The 23,143-nt window shown below is 38.2% G+C and overlaps 1 protein-coding gene across 2 annotated transcripts; it reads right to left on the bottom strand.

The window, feature by feature from the left end:
* Positions 1-8,579: 8,579 nt before the first annotated feature.
* On the bottom strand, positions 8,580-23,108 carry LRIT3 (leucine rich repeat, Ig-like and transmembrane domains 3). Of its 2 annotated transcripts, XM_026101727.2 has the most exons (4): positions 22,992-23,108; positions 22,137-22,615; positions 13,892-14,197; positions 8,580-12,868 (listed from the first exon to the last, which is right to left on the bottom strand). In XM_026101727.2, the coding sequence occupies exons 1-4, from the start codon at positions 23,105-23,107 to the stop codon at positions 11,805-11,807; spliced, it is 1,965 nt and encodes a 654-aa protein (XP_025957512.1). In that variant the 5' UTR covers position 23,108; the 3' UTR covers positions 8,580-11,804. The 2 variants fall into 2 exon arrangements, with proteins under 2 accessions (XP_025957512.1, XP_025957511.1); XM_026101726.2 differs by lacking the exon at positions 22,992-23,108 and having other exon boundaries at positions 22,137-22,933.
* Positions 23,109-23,143: the final 35 nt, after the last annotated feature.

Raw genomic sequence — 23,143 nt, 5'->3', positions numbered from 1 at the left:
ACCAGACTACAAGTGATTGCTCAACTGGCAGATAAGACTGAAGCAAAGTGCCCATAAACGATCACATACATTCTTACAAAATGTCTACTCAGCTGCATGCTAATGTACATTTTCTGCCTCACCAGTGTGAATGAACAGATCCTGAAAGATATATTTACGTCCTTCACAGTTACCAGTATCTGTTAGCTGGAATAGCTTTTGACTTAGACTAGGTTGTCAACTGACAATCCGGAGAAAGCAAAGGTGGAATCAGGCACAGTTAGACTTTGTAAACTAAAATATATACAGGGTGCACCGGCAATTCTGTGCCTGCTATAACCATATATGCAGGGTATTAAAAGATTCATTCATTCTATCTACATCCCTGCCACAGGCTACCTTGTGTGATCTTGGCAAGACTACTTAAGATCTCTGCACTTCACTAGCTTCTTTTTCTTATTGTAAAAAGAAGTGATACTTCCCTTTTGCATGAAGGAGGGATGTTTAATTTACTAGTGGTTACAAAGCGCATTTGAAATCCTTTTACGGAAGGCAGTATTCAAAACTGCACAGTAATTACTAATTTATTACTGCTGCTAAGATCACAAAGAGAACAAATTAGGCCACCAAATAAAGAGAAAAGAGAAAATTAATTTGGGTTTATACATTATTTGCACTGGCACTAAAAACCAGACTTCATCCCAAGTGGTGTTGCAAATCACTGACAATTTTTAGATACCATTTTTATTGTCACTCGCAGCATGCAATATAAGTTTACTTATATACAGAAAAGCACAGTAAAGATACCTTTCGTCACAGGAGATACGTACATGTTTATACTTCGTGTCTAGCAGAAATCGTTACACTGTATTGTAGAAATTTTTATTTCTCAAAAAACAAACCAAGTTTGTTAAATAAAATTCCTATTAGTGCTATGAGATAAAAAACACAGAAGCCCTCTGCGATTTTACTAGAACTAGCACACCACATCAGTAAGAATATGTCAGCTAGCTTAAAGTACTAAGAAAGCATTTATGGGATTCACTGCCTTGTACAACACACAAAAAATTACTTAACTCTCTTAAGTCATTTCACAAATTACCAAACTAAAAACACAATAATAATGAGCATAGTAAATGGACCAAAAATCACCATTTATAAGATTTACTGCAACCTATTATAGCACCCTTACTGAAAAGTAGAAGTACTTAGGGGCCATTCTGTATAATATTGTAATACTACTGCAGATAAGGTCAGCTGGGCATCAGCATAAAATTAAAGAAGGTAGTACCCACCCAAATCCTTCTTGGTAATGCCCATGAGAGAGAGTTTGATGTACCTCTTGGGCAGTGCTTTGAAAATTAGCCATAGGTGCCCAGTTTTCCAAAATGAAACAAGACTCTAGTAAGGGGAGAGGGGCAGGGGAAATCTATTCTGAGAGTTTGCATGTGTTTCCCAATGCTAAAGAAACCTCTCTATTTGTGCAAATGAGCTTGACTGCCTTATTTGGAACTGGGCTCACAGGCAAAGCAGAATGCGTCATAAGAAAAAAACCCAAATACCTAAAATATCTAGGCCAAATAGTAAAATTCTAATAATATCTATACATCTCCAGATAGATTTACAGGAGGACCTACCTCACGTATGTTGGCACAGAAGTCAAAGACACTGATTCGTGCATAAATTCTCAATGCGCGCAGCCGTTCATTGCTGTAAAACATGTGGACCAAGGGCGAGGACTCTCCACAAGTGTTGTCGGATCACAGGCTCATCATCACGTTCCAGGATTAAATACCCAGAGTGACAGCTCTTTGCTTCCAGACACTAAAGAGAAAATGATCCTGCACCCAGTGAAGTCAGTATCAAACTCCCACTGAGTGCACTAAAAACTCTGGACTAGGCCTATCTTATGGAAGGGACAGATTCTTGCCCTAAATCATTCACACAGCTCTAAATAAGCACATTTCCTTTTTCTACCACAGAAACCTGAAAGGGACTAGGTTCTTGTGTAAGAAAATATTTCAGTCTTACGCTCTCTGAGGGTTACTTAGGCATTTTTAAAGCCTATATAACTTACCTCAAGCCTGGTACTCTAATATAAGAGAAATATTAGTAAATGCTATCAAGTTTTTAAAAAATATTAGTAAAAATAAACGTAAAATAAGAGTAAAATCTGATTAAGGCTTCAGGATGTGGTTTTCGCTGTATGTAATTTTACACCTGCCCCAAACACATATGCTGCCATTGCATGAGCATATCAAATGGACATTTCTTTTTTCACTCTTATGTCTCTGAGAGGTTTGAGCAGTGCATGCTAACAAGCAATTCAGATCAAAATTTCTTGTTCTCTGCTACCATAAACCATCACCTGTTCACTCCTATGAAGCAATGCAATTATACCTTCAGAAGTGATCAGTTATTAAAAACTCTCTTCAAGTCACAGGTTCTTGAACTGGATCAAAAATTTAACTATTACAATGCTTTTGCCAAAAGATGAGGAAAAAAAACTATTAAGTGCAGAAATATTCAAAAGAAGCAAGCACCAAAAATGTTCAAGACAGAATGGTTGCCTGTGCTGCTGCATGGCTCTTGCTTACAGACACACCCAAGCAGAATAAATGATGTCCATATTTTACATCATATTGTTTTTATCAGGATCCATCAGATTAAGCATAGGGTTAAAATCAAATAAATGTACATACAGGAAAAGACTGCCATAACTTAGTTTCGCATGTTTAATATAGATCAACTTATTATGAAAATTAATTTCCAGCATTGTCAGGATTTCTCTTTAATTCCTAGAATAACCAGCAGGACTATTCCTGAAGTGATGTGGTCACTTTTCGCTAGTTTAGTGGAAATATGAGTCTTTCCAATGCAGCAAAGCTCTTGGCAACCATTGCTCAAGCAAAGTGGTTAGATCTTGAAGGAATCTTCCTGAAATTTGAGTACTGAACCAAAAAGCAATTGCTTTTTGCATGACTACTTGAATTGCTGAGCTACTGAAAAGCAGAATCTCCACAGAACTAGAAGAAATCAGCCAACACCAGAGAAATAAATGGTACACCAGATTGTAAATGGCAGTCACTTTACCTTTTTACAGTCTCATTATTTTGGCAATGGATATGATAAGCTCTGTGACTGGCACCTTTATGGCAACTAGCACTGCTTGCAAGCCTCTACCTTACTGATCTCTATTTGTCTACATCTTTTATAAACATTAAAGTTTCTCATAAGCTGCTGAACTATGAGGATGGTGGAACTGCTATGAAGCTGCTGTATGTAAAAAAAAAAAAAAAAAAAAAAAAAAAAAAGAGAGAGAGAGAGAGATTAGAGAGAGAGAGAGAGAGATTAGAGAGAGAGAGAGAGATTAGAGAGAGAGAGAGAGCTCTGCCTCTCTTGCATAGAAGTGCCAGGCAGAACACAGATCCCTGATGGGTACCTAGGCCAACTCCTTTAAAAAAAAAAAAAAAAAACAGCCCACCACCTAGGTGTTTTTGTATGTGTTCATGCATCTGTGGTATTCACTGGTTACTTACAAATGTCAAGTTTGTATAGCGATGCAGGGAGGACATTCAGTTGCATCTTCATAGGCTTCTTTACCATCCTGAAAATCTCAGTCATCTATAGCATCCTTAACAGGCCATCAATCACCTCTAGGGACTTTCTTGGTATAGTCATTTTTTGAGATAGATTTGAAACACGTGACTAAAGGGACACCTCATCTGTTCTATTCGTCTTCTATCTATAAAGCAAGTGGTTTGTGACCTGCCTGTCACCATCTTGAAATTATCAAGATGTCGCAAGTGTCCTCTGAATCTCTCCCATGGCCCAGCCACTCTACAGACATTCTTGCCATTTTTGCCTACATATTCTTGGTGTCTGAAAGCCACCTGGAACAACTCGTGACAGGATTCATCTCACTGTAATTGGAGCACCACTCCACTAAGCCATGAGCTACTGGCATCTGCTGAAACGGCAGTGGGCTTTGAAACATTATCAAACATCATTTCCCAGGATATGATCGATAAGTTATTTGGATCTTCTCTTCAGGACCTTGTTCCTATGTTTTATCCCTAGCCCACATAAGTCAGCATTATACAGTGAATAACGAGCCTGGCCTTTCATGGAACTTACTCCAAAAATTCATCAAAGGAAGAAACCTCATCATTTCAGATGTATTTTTAGGTGGTGGCATTTGCGTTCAACTTCCTCCAGGCCTGTCACCCTGTCCTTTTGATGAATCACAAGTCATTTGAACTGTAATCGGCTTCCAATATTAAAAAAGTTTTGTCAGTTCATCCTGCTCAGAACTTATCATCACTGTGAAGGACTCAGAAAATATGAAAGCATATGTTTTGACTATATTAGAGCCCATAGAAGTCTAGTAGTAGTTCTCTGTTCTGTTTCAGTATTCTTCCTCAACTGTCCAGTTTGCCCATTACTACAGAAAAAGTTAAGATTGAAATAATTCAGGCAGTGCTGTCTGCAGTTCACTACAGCTATCTTTCTAGCTAGCAGTTACCACAAAATATTGTCCCAGTTTTCCCACTTAATATGTGGCTCCTCTCACTTGCTATTGTTCTGTTAGGCTCCTTTGATGACAAAGGTATCAATCACATAGATCCTTGCCTATGTAGCCTCACCAGACTCAAGAAGCCAACCATTTTCTGGGGCCCTTCAAGCATAAGTCTAGTGCTCCCCCTCCCCCAAGCCTTGTTACAAAATAGTTACCTCAGCTTCTGAATCAGTAATAAATGCAATGTACAAAGCCTGTTCAAGAATACTGTCTTTTGTCCCCCAAAACAGCTTTCTCGCAAATCTACAAGGGATCATTCCTTGATCCAATTTTTGGCACATTCTCAATATTCCTTGCAGGTCTTGCCTGTGATTTTACAAGCTGAAAGATCACTGAATGAGGTTTTTCCATTCAGGGAACTGAGTACTCTTCAGCAGGGTGTTTTTATTCTGTTTTACTTGAGTTTTCTAGAGGAATTTCTTCTTGGCTACTCATGTATCCCACTTCAACACACTTTTTACTTTATCAGAATCTGCATTTGATCAGATTACCAGTTTAATGCTCTATTCCAGGGCAGACTTGCACATAAATAGTTGTGCTAAACATTCTTGTTTCATATCCCAACCACCAAATGACCATTCATATGTTCTGCCTGTACTGAGTGCCTTTCCAAATGCCTCTCTGCTGATTCCGGACCTTTACAGACTATTTAAAAAAAAAAAAAAGTGGATTACTCGCTGTTTTGGCATCATAATGCTGACAAACCCTTGAAAGGCTTTCAAGATCATTCTTCTCATTTCTTTCTCAAGACCAACGATCTTTAAGAAACATCAATTTTTCTCTCATATCATTTGGTCCAGACTTCACTTCTATGTGAATCTTCAGTAGGATAAGAAACTCAAGACTTGAATGATCTTGTGACAGGCTGAACTTCTGTCTGTACCAGTTCACATTCAAGCAATCTGTAGAGCTAAGTCATTGTTAAATAATCACAAGAAAGAAGCACTCTTTTCTATCAATAAACGAGGAACTTTACTAGTTACCTCTCCAAACCCTTCAGTTTCAAAGAAATAGTTCATATGGATATTGGACATAATGTCTGTTCAATCATTGTGCCTCACCAAAGCAAAGACTTACTTTTTTGGCTTGTGAAAAATGTGGCGTGGGTTGTTTCTATTGCTGATTACCCCATCCAAAGGGAATGTCTGCTCGCTCCTCTGTCAAAGAGTTAAGAATACTCAAGCAAGCTAAGGAACAAACAAACAGCACTTTTGTGCACTAAAATATGCCTGTACTATTCTAGGGAGATTTTTTGCCCCAAATTATTTTTCAATATTAGGAATCTTCTCCAAAAATAAACAAATAACGAATCCTCAGATTTTAGAATGAACTTCAAATGACTGGCACATAACTTAAAGAACGGAGTGTTTTGTGGATATTGATGCCATGCAGACAGCAATCACTACAATAGTGACATATTAGTGACCCTCAGCCATTAAGTTTGAGTTCCACAACGCATAGGAGTGTTATGACCTCTGTTTTCACACTCCTGCTTCAGCAGGTAGCAAATCACTCCACCATGTCACTTTTATGCTAGACAACAAGAAATACTGATTTTAATCTTTTTTAACCTATCAGCAAGAAACTAGAACAGGTCTCTCAAGACCTTAGAAGGTGCTCTGGAAAAATACCCATAAACAATGTCATTCATGTGTAAACTGAAGCTAGCAGCACACTGCAGGATTATTCTAACACAGAGAAGGGCTCTATCAAAAGTCAAGTAAGGTTAAAATATAAAAGAATTTCAGCAGGATGTAGTTACTCTGAATTTAATTTGCCATGCTGTGTAGCTGGCTGCTTACCATACTCTTACTTTGTCCTCTTTCTCCCTCTGTGATTTAGACTTCCACAAGATCTTAAACACAAGGGACTGGGCTATGAAACAAAAAATATAATTGGTATGGGTTATTTTTGGAGGCTCAAATGTTTGGCTAAATCATAGCAGCATAAAAATTCAGGACACATGACAGATCATCCCATGGCATTAGACTTCAGCGTCACTAATTAAATCAGATTCTTACAAAAAATATTTACGGGTATTGGAGTTAATTTCCTTTTTCTTCAACAAAGGTGTAATTGTTTTAGAGATTGGGAATTATTGCAAGGCAAATTGTATGTATTGCTTTATTCCTGCTTTCCAAAACAATATTAAAGTGGGAGGAATAAGTAAGGAGGAGTCAAGCAAGAACATGATTTGGAGATCCGTTTATGAATTTACTTTATTCTGTTTTTTTACTTTTTTATTCTTTTTTTTTTTTTTTTTTTTTTTGTAATGGCCAGTACTATAGACCTCAGAATAAAGTGCCTGAACTCCATATCAGGCAACACTGTAATACACTATATTCCTGCCCTTCATCCACACACACAAAACTCCTTCTTCCTATAGTAAGAGATAGGAGAAAAATACATTCCATTTTAGCCTTTTCTGACATGGAGTATTTTACCGAGTCCTATTAGACACATTCACAGAAAACTCCACCCAATTCCTTCGAATCCCTCTTTAAAAGATTTTCCAAATCTTTTATTACTCATCACCTTCTAGAGTAAAGTATTTTCTTGTTACTTTCTTGTCAGAATACCTTCTCCAAAATGCGGTAATTCACATATTGTGGGGAAACTGGTATTCTACTATTAGGAGAGGTTCAAGGTACAGTGATTTGTTCTGTCAACTCCAATCATACCACTCTTTAGCCATTCAACTGTCTTCCAGATATAACAGATGCTAAATTAGACCAAATATATTTCAAACGCATACCTGACAGGTGCTACCGAACTTGCTGCAATAATTGGAGCAATTTCACATTCTTTTCTAAACACAAAGTTAAAATGTTATTTCATAAATAAAATTGGGAATTAGGAAAGATGCAGAAAGTGCATCTTTATAATTACTATTTAGGTCTTGGGAAAGATAATATCCTTTTGTTCAAAGTTGCTTTCTGCATTAACGATTGGCAAAATTCCCAGCACTAACATTGATGAATAACGTGTTGTACACAGCACTGTAAAGAGAATTCTCTCCTTGCTATACAGTGTTTCAGATTCACATTTCAGCTTGACTTTTGCCACTGTTTGGCAAGGAAGCCTCTGAGATTTATGGATCACCATAGTTTATAATTAAACTGACAGATTAATCATACCTCCATTCTGATGTGAATTCTGGTCTTTTGAGATTCAGAGGGAAATTTTGTCAGTGATTTAAAAGAAAACAGAACACATTTGTTCAAAACTTCTCAACAATGGAAAGCCAGCCTGGAGTTTCTGCAGCTGACTGTAACACCTTGAACTATGCAATGAATTCTGGTAGGGAAGACAGCCAGGTGAGCATGTTTCCAGTCTACAACCAATTAGATCACTAAAAGAAAAAAAAAAAATCATTTTGAAACCTCCTTTGTGCCCCTGCAGAAAATTCAAGGTGGCTCCTCTTCTAGGCACAAATCTAACAAAAGTGCTGTTTTTGAAAGAAAATTGTACACCACAACAGTCTGTCATGGTTTACTACATCTAGGATTCACACTCTAGCCATAATTGTGACTGAAGCATATTCCTCTCACTGCAAAAGATGCATAAATTATGCACCCTCCCCTTTTCAGTTTATAAATATTGTCTTCAAAAAGCTCTCACAAACTTCCAGTGGGACACAGGCCAGCTTTAAGGCCAGCTTCAGGTACGTTCTTCATATTCCCTCAGTGCCCCTGTTCCACACTCCAGTTTTTTAGCTCCTCATACTCTGTCCAAATTGGACACATACAGAGCTCCACTCACTGTAATATGCAGGCAGTATCTTCATCCATCCTTGTATGACTACCTGTCTGCAGATATCCCAGTATCTTTGCCATGTACATGACAGAATCGCAAAGACAACTTTATGGCACATACTCCCATCATTCCTTATATTACCCCTCCATGTCTCAGCCTTCTTTTTGCATTTTTCCCTCGTTTCTCCTCAGATTTCCTCTTGTCCCCAAAGTTATATTCATTGCATATAGTCTAAAGGTAAATGAAGAAGAAAGGGTCAGACAAGCACATGCTCATGTTTTATTTTCACATCAAAACAACTTCTAAGCACTATACTAGTTGAACTACTTCTTTAAAAAAGGTAATGAATTTCAAATGTCTTTACTCTAGTCTCTTAAATATAGCCCAATTCTAATTTTTTTCTTACTATTACAGACGTTTTCATCGTACATATTAAAGGGTTTTGTTTTTTTAACTTAATCCCCCCACTGTCTCTCAGAAAAGTAGTAAGGGAATCTTATAGTAGTGCAAGGAATACAATGCTTACTGTGAGCAAAGGCCAAGACAAAAACAGATGCCTAAAGTTTGGCTTAGTAAGTGCCCATTGAGGACAAGATTACGGTCAACTACAACAAGTGCTGAGGCCCACTAAAGCTTTGAGTAAACACAGGGTCTATTTGGAATTCAGCTCACATTACTTAGCAGTTACATTAACTATCCAGATTTTACACACACTTTGCAGGTAATGTATAAAAAGAGGTCTAATCTTTTCAGTGAAACACAGGATGAATTGAGCTAACAAAGTGCAAAAATACATGAAAGGCAGCACATAGCCATTAATAAAATTCTCTCCAAAGCTTCCTACCAGCCAAGCACAGATTATAGGCATCCACCATTCATAATGATGACTGATTCAGTATTGCATTTCAGAAGATGTTACTCAAATTGACTAAAGGTGACAAAATCTATCTCAATGATTCTCTCATGAATCTTAGCAATTTATAGCATAAAAAACTGCTTCTGTTACCGCAAGTATTTCTTCAGCTCTTCCATCATATCAGTCCTGGGTAAGAAGGTAAAGGGTGCATGGTTTTAGTTTGTGATTTGGCCTGTGTGTATTCAATTCCTATTGAAATTCTACAGCAAATGTGCTGTTTTGACATGATGTACTGAAGCATGTCCAGGTTAAATAACTCTGTTGTCTCAAAAACTGTGGGAAAAATAATGTATGTGGCATTTTCTTGAAAGAACATGTCCTTTGTGATACATTCCATTTTTGATATAGTGATAATATACATGTGTTCACAGAGATTCATGACTAACTTTAGGATATGCTAATTCCACAAGGATTAGACAAACCTAAAGGTTTCAGATTAGCAAATGAGCTGTCTACAAATGAGCTTCATACCACTGCAGTCTGACATACTGATGCACCATCTAAAAGCCTGGTGATAGCACCTCTGAAAAAGAGAGCTCTAGAATTACATTTAAGTTTCTTGCAAAGCTTTTAAACTTTAAATGACACACATTCCCTAGAGATTAAAAATAAATGTTAAAATAATCTCTCAATGACAAATGCGGTGTTTTTAATTGGGAACACCTTCAGCAACACCTACTGGCTACGTTATCTATATGGAGAATGGAAGGCAAATAGTGCAACACTACAGGTCTCCTGTTAAAAACTTAGTTTACCATAGATGACTTTTCAGATGAACTACTTTTTTGAAGCAAGAACAATCTTCTTTCCCTACAAAATCCAATATTTGAAAAAACAGAACTGTCAAAGTCAATATATTCCACTTAGAAGAATAAAAACATTTTCATTACAGTCAAAATTATCCATGGAAAAAAAATATGAAAAAAAAAGATTGCCTTTTGACCACATGTACTAGTAACACAGAAAGGAACACTGAGATTAATTCTAAAAGCACAGGCAAATAAGTGGATTTCATGCTTTTGAACTTCTCACCTGCTTCCCTACCACAACTCCATGGTCACAAATATTCATTCTACCAGCCCCAACCATCGAGCAGTTTCATATAGATGCTATTGAGAACTAAGTTTATTTTTTGCTATAGTTTTATTTTTAAGGGTTTTTTTTTTTTTTTTTTGACAAAGTGTTTTTCTTCTCATCTAACTCTCCAATGTTCCAGCAGGCAAAATTTAATCCTACACTAGCGATATCAGCAAATACCACAATTATAATTATTTAAGCTTTGGTTTGTAGTTTTGGAATAAGATTTCTCCTATTGGAAAGAGAAGATTCCTAGTTTCCCATCAAAATAGTTCTTCTAGGTACGTAAAAGTCCAAGGAAGCAGTACGGTTGTGATTTTTAGGGAAACACGTGGTTCTCACTTCACACCTATTCCTAACCGTGATATCTGAACCTAAAACAATGAAGCTCTGTTATTTACTTCAGGCAATGAAAAAGCAGCCTCACGATAGATAATGAATTATCATTAATAGACAATTCTGTATTCCTCATTATTATTAATATTTGATTTTCCAAACACTGGGAATCATGCTCATAATGAACTTTCATTATGCTGATTAAACTTCCTCTTACAGCCAACATGATCCAAGGTCAAGACCTCATCCTACTGTATCTCAGTGTGTATTACAGTAATGTAGTATAGTATATAATATTGTGTAATATATGCAATACACAGTTACAAAGAAGTGTGCTGTATTACAAAGTGCCAGGATAATTTTTGTACAGGTATTTCTGAAATTGAGATATATGCACCATCCAAGTAAATTCTAAGGTTAGGATTTTACAATAAGATTATTTGCTATAAATTCATATTATTAATATCTAGTATCCATCCCTCACAGAGTAACTCATAATGTTACCTTACCTGAACTTCAGAACACTAAATAATGTTCTTTCCCACAGCATCTGCAAAATAACAATATGGTGTGCACTGTAACGCCGAAGAGTCCATAACCTGTGGTTATCTAGCTTCAGTCTCGATTGGCCTGAGATCACTTCCAGTCCATGATACTGTACAGAGCTGAATGATATCTTGAAGCACAAGCTCATGTCAGAAGAAAACTTGTATTTTCAAATAAAGTTTTGACTTCAGTAAAAGTAGTTTAAACTCTATTCCTATCATTTAAGTACATAGTTTGAGAGTTGTGATTAATGTTTGATACATACAACTTGCACATAGTACAATGAAACGAAAAGATAAAACAGAATAATGTTTTAATGAAAACAAAAAATAGAAGATCATTAACCAGGCGAGATAATTTCATGTTATATTTATCCCTCAAAGAATGTCATTCCTTCACATCCAAAGTAACAATCATTAAAAAAAGAAGCCAACATTTTTCTTCCATTCCACCTCCTACCCACCACCCTACCCACACAGTAGACTGCATTATATCAGATGATATATATGACTGTGATACTTTATAACTGGCACCAACCTGCTTCCAGATGCAGTATCATCATTTTGGACTAATTTTACCCCTTGTATATTCAACCTCCTCCATCCTCACTCATGTTCAACAGAGATACTCAGACCTAGAGCCCTCACTTTTGAAGGTCATTTGAGAATCCATGCTTGACCTAGAACAAAGGAGAAGTCTTTCGGATTCATTTGTGTACCTTCGTGCCCAGAGCTCTCCTGCTGTATTCACTACTCGAGGCTTGAGAGACAGTGTTTCAAATTTCACATAGGTCTCTTTTGCAAGGTCAGCTTCCTTAGCAGTTTTAGGTTTCCTATGAAGTTTTAAAACTTTGTAGAGTAAGAAAAATATCAAAGGTAAAACAACTACACATGCTGCACTGCTGGCCACTATCAGAATAGAAAACTGAGAGCTGCTTTCATCATTTAGCCCATCAGTGGAGAAAATAATGCATTGGTCTTTCGTAGGTGGCACTCCTTTGGGAGAGACACATGCCATATACTGAGTACTAGGCTGCAAACCATCAATTGTGACTTTGTTTTTGCTAGAATCGGTACTCAGAGGCAGCATGTCTTTCTCACCATACTTTGAGTATAACACAGTCACTGCAGAGTTGCTTGTAGCACTGACAGTTTTCCAAGTTAAGGTCACTCTTTCATCAGTTTCACTGATGACTCTTAGGTTCTTTACAGTGACATTTTGCTCAGCCATAGCTGTTGTATTCAGTGAAGTCTCCTCACCTTTCCTGCTCTCCTCCCCAGTCTGCTTTTTGTTTCCATTTGTCACTGCCTTTGAATTTTTCTTTCCATCTGCCATGGGCCTGGATTGCCTCTTGTCAGTAATCTTGGCACTCGTTGATTTTTCAGTGGTAACCAGCGCTGTGGTGGTTGATGGAGTGGGAAGACGCGTGGTTGTTCTCTCAGATCCCTGCTTCGATTCCTCTTGTGTAGTGTTCTGTTTCTCTGCCTCTTGCTTCCTTCCATATTTCTGTGGTGACACGGTTGTAGTAACCACACCAACCACCGTCACAGTAACAGCAGCTTCTGACATTCCTGCTAAATTCTTGGCTTTACATCTGTATTCCCCTGCATCCTTGTATGAAATCCCTGTCAAGCTTATTATGGACCATCTGACACCCTCTCCAGGTGTTTCTTGAATTACTACAGGAAAATGCAAAGAGTAAAATATTATAAAAGGCAGCTGAAGAAAAAGAAAAGATTATTAACTACTTTTTCCCCCGAAATTATTTCTGTCAGAAGGTACCACATATAACAAACATTTAAAAACAAACAAAACAAAACAAACACTACACACACACACTCCAACTACAGAACTCTCTGGCATATTATGTTATTGCAGAAAAGTGCTCAGCTTGGATAAAAATGGAATTGAAGTTCAGCACGAACTACAAGATATTTTGCATTTGCACTAGGTAAAAACAAAAATACGAAGAGAAATTAAATATCTTAAAGCTGCCAAGTGACTAGGAAATAAAAGTCTCTGACTTCAGATGACACTAAACACAGTAGCTGTTTAAAACATTTTTGGAAATTATATTCTTGTCTCAAGACACTTCAGTGCTTTGGATAATCACCCTCCTATGACCTAAGATAACTGCTAACCATTTGGCATTAGCAAGACACTTTTTATGCAAGATACTGCACAAGTATCTATGATAGCATATCACAGCTAGAAAGGCATCAGACAATCACAGCTTCTTTAGTACTCAAGATGGGCTTTGCAAATAAGCAATAATATCTGCAAATAACATAGAAAACATATGCTGTGTTTCAAGTGGCTCAGTTATGGCCTCACTACTTCTTCTAATTTGAATATGTTAAACCAAAAAGGAGATTTCAGTCCTGAATTCTCCTTTCTGCTTTTCAGCTCTTGAATTAGGGCCCAACTATCCCAGCCTCCATTTTCCTTTATTCTTTTCACCTGTCATCCATTTTCCCCACACACATTTTTATTACACATCACACCTGGAATCAAATTAGCCTGTTAGATCTGTTCAGGTTCAGATCTAGACAAAAAGTTTTGCTGTGAAACAGCAGTTTCACAGGATACAATTGCCAGCATGGTGGAATATCTGGTCCATTTTTATTTACAATAATGTTCTCAAAGCACAAACAACCCAATACTTTTAGGCTCTCCCATTTCCTAGAAAAGAGCTATTATACCTGTGTAGTTCACTGGTATATTGTCTGACCTAGTCCAAGTAAGCTGTGGTGTTGGGTATCCAGTTGCATCGCAGCGTAACAGAACATTGCTTCCCAGCGGAGAAGTGATTTTTGTTGCTGATGTCATCACAGATGGTTTAAGACATTGCTCTAACTCAGCTCTCTGAAACAAGATCCCTGCCAAGCTCTCAGGTCCACTACAAGAAACCAGTGGATCAAGAAGTACAACGGAGGTATCCACAATTTTGGAAAATTCAATTAGCTTTGAAATGCGACAGTCACAAAACCATGGATTGTCCTGCAAACCTGAAGTGAGAAAGAAGGAAAAAAAAAAAAAAAAAAAAAGAGGTCATCAGGCAATATTCAGGTACTGCGATTACAGTATAGCACATGATTACATCGAGTATGATCCAGGAGGGCCATGAGCCTAATCTGATTTAATCTTTCCTCCTTCGTCTTTTTTTGTTTGGCTGGTTGATGGCAGATTTTTTGCAGAGGTGAGGAAGAGGATTATGAATGTTTATTAATCTTTTCTTCACAGAAGTTTACAGACCATAGTAATAAATAATAAATTGCATGTTAATAAATTGGAGCATGGCAATAAATTAGTAGCAATAAAGCACTACTTTGTTAAACTGCTATTTATCCAGGAAAAAAAACACTTTGAAAAGACATCTTAAGAATGATGGTATAGTACTTCACCTGCCTGCGAGCTTCCTAGGTCTACTGCATCTTTTCACTCTCCTCTGCTCTTAGCCCTTGTTCAGGCTCTTACAAGTGTGCTCTTCTCAGACCCTTTTTTCAATGTGTGCAGAGAACATGATGATTAAAGGGTTTACATCAACAGCTCTGTCCCTTGAAGAAAAGGATATGGGCTAAGCAAAAAAGCTTTAGGTCAAAAAAAATTCTTATCTGGCTGTGAGCCATACCAATGTTCACAGAAGTCTGGCTTTAATTTTGGACAGTCTTTGAAATACATTTAAAAAAAATAAAGGAGAAGAGAGGAAAATGGGAAGAACCATGAAAAAAGCTGATGACTATAACATTTTTTATGATGGCATACAAGGACACTATCTCTCCCCTTCTTTGGGCACATTACTTGCTTCTTGATTCCAAAGTCTTTGAATGAGAGATTTCTCCCTCTTGGTGAATGGCTACAGTGAAACAGTGGCCACTTCTGAGAAGCGTAAGTCTAAGGCCTCAGATGGTATCAATTATTTTGCTATACTGACTTCAACAGAGCAACATACACTTTACCTGGTAAAACACCACACAGATTATCACTCATATGCTCATTTGACTTACACTGTTGGGCATATCTTTTTCATTGTCTTTGAGTATTAACAACAGAGTGAAATGAGGGATGATATGCTAAAAGTGACCACAAGAACTCCTCGCTCTCGCATTTACTGATTAGTGCAACAAATAAGTTTTTAATTAAATTCAAATGGAAAGAAAAAATAAAAAACACGAAACATCTGCTAATATTGTTTAGTGGGTGAAGTGATGTATTTTTGGGAGTTATCAAATCAACTAATGGAAATATTCTGTATTAGCAATCTCTACTTTTCATTTTGGAGGAAGCCTAGAGATATAAAAGTACACGAATAATTAACTACTATTGTCTTTTATTGCCTGACCAGGATTAGGTTATTTTAAGCACAATGGCAGTGATTGGTTAAAACAATGGTAAAGCCTGATTAATCCCCGCTCTTTAAAACAAGACTTGACCTGAAAGGATTCCATGACTGACATCACAATCCAATTTCACCCCTTCCAGACCTTAAGATATTCTGCATCTATTCACTACTTGTTGCCCTCAAGAACAGAAAAGGAGATATCAAGGAAGCTGTAGTAACAACTGCTTTTCTTTAGAAAAGAAAGAAAAAACTAATCCCCAAAATAAAAAGTTTGCTGTAAACTTCAAACATATATTCACAAGCAAGAAAGATACCTTCTCAATGCTCCCTTTCTGTACGTCTAGACACATCAGCTATTTCCTCATAGAAATTCTGCCCAATCAAGTACATGCATGTAACTATTTGTACTCAAATTAGGCAGGTTTTACTTTGTAGTCAGATAGAGATAATATCCCCCCCCCTTTTTTTTTTTTCAGTCTCACTTGCTTACAAAGGGATTGATTTTCCTCTCTATGTTAAAAAGGGACTATGAGAGCATCTGGAAATGAAATTCCCCCACTGTACAGGAAGGCAGACAGGCTCCACCTGAAACAAGGCCTCAACTGCTAGACTTCCTCTATAAGAAATGCTGCTGAAAAGATGTAAACCCTCCAGTACGGACTGTGCACTATCCATAAAGCACAAAAGTATGGGGGCAGCTGCGCTACAAGCAGGCAGCAGGGCTGGAAACTGTGTCCAAAGAATTAAGATCAATTTTCAGAGCTGGCAGGGCTCATGTCCCACACACTAGGCAGCAGACTCTCCCTTGCATTGAATTCTCTTGAAAATACTTCTTCTGCTAGCTACCTTTCTCCTTCCTGCAGGCTTTACTGCAGGTAAGGATGGGTTTTGTTATTATTTCTCAAACTAGTGCAGTGCTCAGAGGTCTTTCATCTATATAAATACATGGCTTTCACATTCTCCCAATATCCAAAAGGAAACCTGAAGATGATCCAATCTAAATAGAGCAACAGAAATTGATAAAATAGAAGGAATAGTGAAGCAAAGATGGAGGAAGAATCATAAGATTGGACAGTTAGTCTAGTCTAGGACACAGGTTTGATTGTCTCAGATCATTCTGAAGGCCTGGTTTCAATAGATGAAGAAAACTGTAGTCCCAGAAGACTCTGATCTTCTGCGTTTTAGTGCAAAGACAGAGTTCTCTCAAAGTTAGTTTCATCTCCTCCAATCATCGTTTTCCACACGTGTATACACACACACACACACGTATGCTTGTGTGTATGTATGTCCGCTCTCTGCCTCCATGGCCCAGCCCTTCTATTTATTTGCATCTTGCTGATATCTGGCAGCATTTATGTTATTTGTAGAAAACTCGCACAGCCATCTGAAGTTACCAAGCTATGCGAAATCCCCAAATGAAAAGACGAAAGTACTACCGAGTTGGAAGGATGGATAATAGCACTCAATTTGATTATACTTCAGTTAACTATTGAAGAGAATAGAAATTGGAATGTAAACCTAGACTCCAGACTACAAAGAGTATACTGAAATTTAACAGCTTGTGTTTAGAAGACAGTGAAAGTGAAAAAGAACACTTGAAAGAATGAAGAAAAGGTTAAAAAAAGGAAAAAGAATTGAAGGAATTGGAAAAGATAGGGAGCTTTAATAACGGAATGAGACTGAATCCTTTCAGAAATAATTTTCTGAGAAAATAAACATCATGACAGATCTCCAATGGCACATGTATCTGATGGATCACCGAGTATCAATCCTGGATTCTTCTGTAGAAATATTAAGGCAGCTTATTCACCTGAGAGAGAAATACTAACCAAGGTAAAGCAAAAGTTGATAAATATTTATACATTGCAATATGCCAATACAGTGTATTTTAACATTAAATATAGATTAGAAATTGCTCAAAAAAACCTGTCTTTATTCTAATTTTAGCACATTAAAATGTGCTCTCACTTTTTTATATGTATGTGTGTGTGTATGATGGCAAATACATGTATGTGTGTGTCTGTGCATGCCTATTTTTGCAGTCTTCTCAGTAAGCAGTTTCCCCATGCTACAGCAATATGGACTTTAGCATTTGAAATAGCTGTGAGCAAGATTTCCTTTGTAAATCAGTAACTAGTCTCGGACCACAACCTGAAATACAATATATTGTTTTTCGCCTGCAGTAAAATGGCAATAAATGAAACAATCAGGTTTTGGACCAACGGAAATACACATCAGAGCATGGGCCAACCTACTCAAGGCTCTCTTCTAAGTGCAGCCACAAGATTTTGGATCCATGGTTCTAAACAGTAAAGCCCATGTCTCCCACTGCTTCCCTGTGCTGCCTATGCAGACTGTAATCACGAGGGAGTAGGTTCAGGAAAAGCAGCATCTACCCCACCACCCACCATAACTAGTGGGAGCCTGATAGACCTGCTGGATTTCAAAATCTTGGCACCTACACGGGCAATAGAGGCACGATTTCATCTAACAGCCACTCCGTGAAATCCTGAATTCCTTCATCTCTCTCAGTGACTTGCTAGATGTCATTTTTCATATGGAAAATGCTACTACCATCATTCAAGCCAGAATTTTCAATTTTTGCACTGCAGCCAATGCTGAAGCTTAGCTGTGATTTGGATCAAAGTATTAGGGTACAGTTCCAGTACTAACCAAGAGAGGGCCAGAGGCTGAACTCCTACCCTGATCCCTTGATAATTTCTACTGCTTAATTGTCAGCCCTTCCACAGCTTTGTTCTGAAGCATTTCAAAGAGCTCTCTCCAAGACAAAGCCAGACATAGCTCCAGAGATAGTTCGCTCCAGGGACCACTCCCTGAAGAACATATTGACAGACGATGCCAACCATGACTCCCTCTATTCTGTACCTTCCTCCAACATAAGCACAGCAGGTTCTGCACCTTCAAACTATCCTGTGTGCCTGTCAGCCCTTCAGGCATATGACATATACTTGCTGTTTGATATTACAAAAGCACAACTGTATGGGCTACAACACAATTCTTGCGTTACTTCAGGAGCTTTGAACCGAGGGGACTCCCCACATGTGCACGCACACACAAACTTACATGCCAGAGCCATTGCTACACTCCATAGGGCTCACGGAAAACCAAGGGCCAAGTGTTACACAGTGAGGAACAACCAGCCAGCTTTAAAGAGAGCTAGCCCTAAACTGTGTGGATGAGAGCCAGAGTGAGTGACTGGGCCTTAGGGCCGGGGATCACTCCCTGACTCTCTTTCATTTAGCACAGCGTCCACATTGCAGAATGTCACACAACGGGGTAAGCAAAGAGGTCCCAGAACAAAAAGATCATGAACTGAAATAGGGAGGTGCCAGTTTGTCAGTCACCAGCCCATGGCTTCCACAAGACTGCTCAGACTGAACATGGGGAACCTGAACTTTCTCTAAAATGCAACTCTCTTGAAGTTCAAGATACTGCAGATAAAACTGCTTCTTAGAGTTAAATATACATATAGTAAATATATATATATGTACATATACACGTACAATATATACATACATATATATGTAAAAAACCCTCACATATGCACAACTATCCGAGTTTGGGGCTTTGCTGTTGCTGATGTCATTAAACACAAGTGACAATCTTGTTTTGCCAGAATAGAAAAGGAGCCAGTTCAAGCCGTAATTGCTTACACTAAATAGAATCTGAATTTTACTGACTACACAGAAACAGCACTTCTGTGCTCTGGCTGCACTTACCATTCCATGTAGGATAACAGGCCAGACTGAATGCTCCCAATGAGAACAAAAGAGAACACAGGATCAAAGCAAATACTGTGTGCAACTGTGGGCATCACATTTTAAAAGAAACATTTTTAAAACACAAAAGAGTCCAGAAAGAATCAGTAAATATGGTAAGAAATGGGAAAACACACGCACACACATACACACACACACTCTGTAAGAAATGGGTGAAAGAAATGGTTCGGCTAGGTAAGAAAGAAGGCAGCAGAACAGAGAAGGAAAATACGACAATCTTTCGATATATGAAAGGTTACTCAAAGAGATGATATTTAGTTGTTCTGCATGTCTGTCTCATGTAGGACAAGAGGTAATCAGCTTGGTATGCTACAGTACGGTAGATTGAGGTTCGATATTAAGAAAAACTTTCTCACTATACTGATAGATAAAACACTGGAAAAGGTTACCAGGAAAGACTGTGGAATGGCCTGCCTGCAGGTTTTAAGAACAGCAACAGCTTAGCCAAATAGTAGGAAGAGTTCAGTCCATCTGGATCTGCACCCCAGCAGCAGCATGGGCTAGAGGAATTTTTAAGTTCTTCCTGATTTTATACTTCCATGATCCTCATTTTCATCTCATTTTCATCTCAAAGGAGGAGGAGAGCATCTGTGGGGGTATGATTCTCCTCCCTCAGGCTCCAGCAATCCCAGTAGAGACTTCCAGGGATGGCAGAGAGGAAGCAATGCTGCAGAGCATACCTTACGCCTGTCTTCTAAGCCAACATCTTCTGTGGCTGAAGCATTAGAGACATGTTTTGACTCTCGGGACATCTCTCTGGGTAGTTTCTTTCGGATTCAACCATTCATTCCTAAAAGCTACTGTTTTGCAACAGTCCAACATCAAGATCAACCTCAGGATGTTTCTGGCAATGGGTGTGAGTGGCACAGCTAGAACTTAGACAAGGCACAATAACTGACACTTAATGGAGACAAAGTGAGCTTATCATAAAATAACACATGACATAAGAAACACTCCACTTTCTAATCTCCAGAGAAGTTGTATAGCAAGCACTGCCTACGTGTATTGAGATATAGTCACAAGAAGGCCATGATGTCAATGAATGTAAGTTCTGCAAATTATCCAGCTCAAACGCAGATTTATTCAACATACACAACAATGAAATTACTACCTAGCAATTTGGATTCTCAGATTCAAATCTGTACTGACTGCACAGAGCCTCCCTCAGAACGTAGCCTCAAAAAAGGAAAAGCACGGTGTTTGAAACCTGTATGCTTTCCCCTCTAGAGAGCTGTATTCAAACCCCATTTTAGTTCATAAATGAAAACGATACAAAGCTCCCATCCTAAGTCTCTAGAGAAGTCAGCATTGGTACCAGAGGGTCTGCCAGGACTAAAGGAGATTGGCAAAGTGCCTGTACCAACAAAGTCTGCAGATATATATATATATATTTTTTTTTTTTGAAGTACTGAGGGCAATATAAGACAAGCAAACCAAATAAACACTGGGACTCTCATGTGAGGAGACCCTCAGGAGGATTAGATCTAGCACAATGAGCTCCTACTTTGTTACCTCTTGTAGCCCTCAGTGTGGCAAGGGGGAAAGGGGTACTGAGTTGGACTTATTTTTCCAGCATTTTTGTAATGAAATAAAAACCAAGATCCTTTTAATGCTGCAAATCTCCAATTATCATACATGTGAGCTGCATTGATTAAGTTACTCACATACATTCTTATCCGAATGAGTTTCAGATTGCAACTTCTGCTGCAAGACAAAGCAGCTAAACATAGGAACACTGAATACTGGCTTTAGACCAAGAAGTTAGAAATAGTGGGCAGTACAAATGCAGGGCAGAACTTTACTAGTGGGTACAGAACTCCTGCAGTTAGTTTATGGAGAGCCAGTTGTTCACCTGCTGCTGGTTTTCTTCTCCTTCACCTGCTACACTGCACTAAAAAAATGCCAAAATATGCACATATACATGGAGAAACAGGGACAGAAAATAAAGCTATTGATAGAGCTGCTCCAGGCATATTCTGAAATTACAAGAGAGAAAGGGGGTACCTGAAAGACCAGAAACTGTAGAGAAAGTGTGAGAAAAAACAAAGTCACAAGCAGAACTGACATGCTGGTCTAACTAGAAACTAGACAGAGTTAGAATAGAATTAAGAAAAATAAAAGTCTGGACAGACCAGTCTTAAATGCTTATCTTAATGCTTATGAGAAGTGCTGTGAAAGCTTAGGTATCAGAGTTCTTCTCTTCTTCTCATTTTCCATCATGTAAATTGGGAAAAAAATTCAGGATGATTAGTCAGCTTTAGAGCAACGCAAAGTCAACATGAGTCGGGGGAGAGGAAAGCAGCCCTCTCTTGAACCACCAATACAGTCTGCAACATCATATTTCAGGAGAGGCTTTCATAAGAGTATTGACCTTGATCATTTGGTTTGTGAGCCCCAGGAAAAACAGCCCTACACAGACACGCTTGTGTTTGCAACCACACACATACAGTGATGAGGGAAATGTCATCAGAAATATAATTTTTGTAAAGTCCTGCATTCATCTGAACATTCAATATTCCTTATGGCCTGTATTCCTGTAGACAGCAATCCAATAGCTTTTCTTCCTCAGGGTTAAAAAAGTGAAGTAACAACATACTCTGAGGCCACTATCTTCATTTTGTAATTGACACCAACAGGAAAAAAAAGATTATAGATAAATAAATAAATCTCACAGAGCAAACCATGAGCATATTTTGGATTAAAATCCACTCTCCTAACCCCCAGGTTAGTGCCCTACCTGCTTTACTAGGCAAGTTAATATTTACGTACTTTTTAATAAGGAACGAGACAGGTTCTTGAACATACCCAAAATTATTCTCTGTGTTGCCAGAATGTCTGTTTTCTTGGATGGGGCAGCTTCTGAGAAGGGGGGCCAAAAGTCCATTAAGTCTGACGGCAAGGTGGTTAGCTTGTTGCTGGATATGTCCAGGTAGGTGAGTCTTCTCAGGTATCTGCCAGCATCTGCTGGAATGCTGGTCACTTTATTGTTATGTAAATCAAGGGTCCGTAGGTTGGGCATCTCTGCCAGGGATTCCCATGGGAAAGTTGAGAGCAGGTTACCATCCAACCGTAACTCATGCAGTTGTTTCAAATTATAAAAACTGCTGGTATCAATGTTAGCTACACAGTTGTAAGTTACCCACAGGTATTTGAGATCTACTAAATAGTAAAAGGCTTCAGTTGGGATCCTTCGTACAACAGTTTTTTCTATACGAAGTTTTACAGTATCCACAGGAACATTCACAGGGATCTCAAACATATCAGGATCATTACAGAGCACAGACCTGGCATCAAAAAAGAGAGAGATCTGCATTTCATTATCAGAAATCTGTATTTCAGATTTTAATGCAAATATTACTTTATTCAATACTACTGGCAGAATAAAGAATGTCAAATCAGGAACAGTCCTCTGCATTTAAAATTAAAAAAGACAATTAAGAGTAGCTAGCTGCTAAATACAAAGCCGTTAAAACAAAGCATCATCACCATCTGCTCCTACCAGGAACACTGCTAGCCATGTAACAGGGGTGTAAAATATGCCACTATTTCTAAGCAACTATGCTACACTATAGTTTGCAATGTGCCAGAAGATGGTACTTTCAATTTCCTCAGCCCTTTTCCTTATAAATTGCCTTGCATAAGAAATAATAAAACGTATACCTTGTTCCAGTGCCATCACTTCTGCCATGGTAAATGCAAGTGCATTGCGAAGGACAAAAACCACTTACTTCTTCAAAAAAGCTCATTATGAGGTACAAGCATGTAAACAGATACATTGCTTCTTCCCAGAAAAACTGATACCAACAAATTTG

Source organism: Dromaius novaehollandiae, chromosome 4, assembly GCF_036370855.1.
Source record: "Dromaius novaehollandiae isolate bDroNov1 chromosome 4, bDroNov1.hap1, whole genome shotgun sequence".
Lineage (NCBI taxonomy): Eukaryota > Metazoa > Chordata > Aves > Casuariiformes > Dromaiidae > Dromaius > Dromaius novaehollandiae.
Note: the sequence above shows the minus strand (reverse complement) of the source record. Positions and strands in the feature narration are given on the sequence as shown.

What these genes read in the sequence shown, in the direction of transcription:
- LRIT3 (XM_026101726.2), bottom strand. Translation starts at nt 22,746, where the DNA reads ATGCAGAGGACTGTTCCTGATTTGACATTCTTTATTCTGCCAGTAGTA. An exon ending in AACACAGAGAATAATTTTGG is followed by an intron (nt 14,198 to 22,136) that starts GTATGTTCAAGA and finishes TTCTCACTTCAG; the next exon opens with GTTTGCAGGACAATCCATGG. An exon ending in TATACCAGTGAACTACACAG is followed by an intron (nt 12,869 to 13,891) that starts GTATAATAGCTC and finishes ATTTTCCTGTAG; the next exon opens with TAATTCAAGAAACACCTGGA.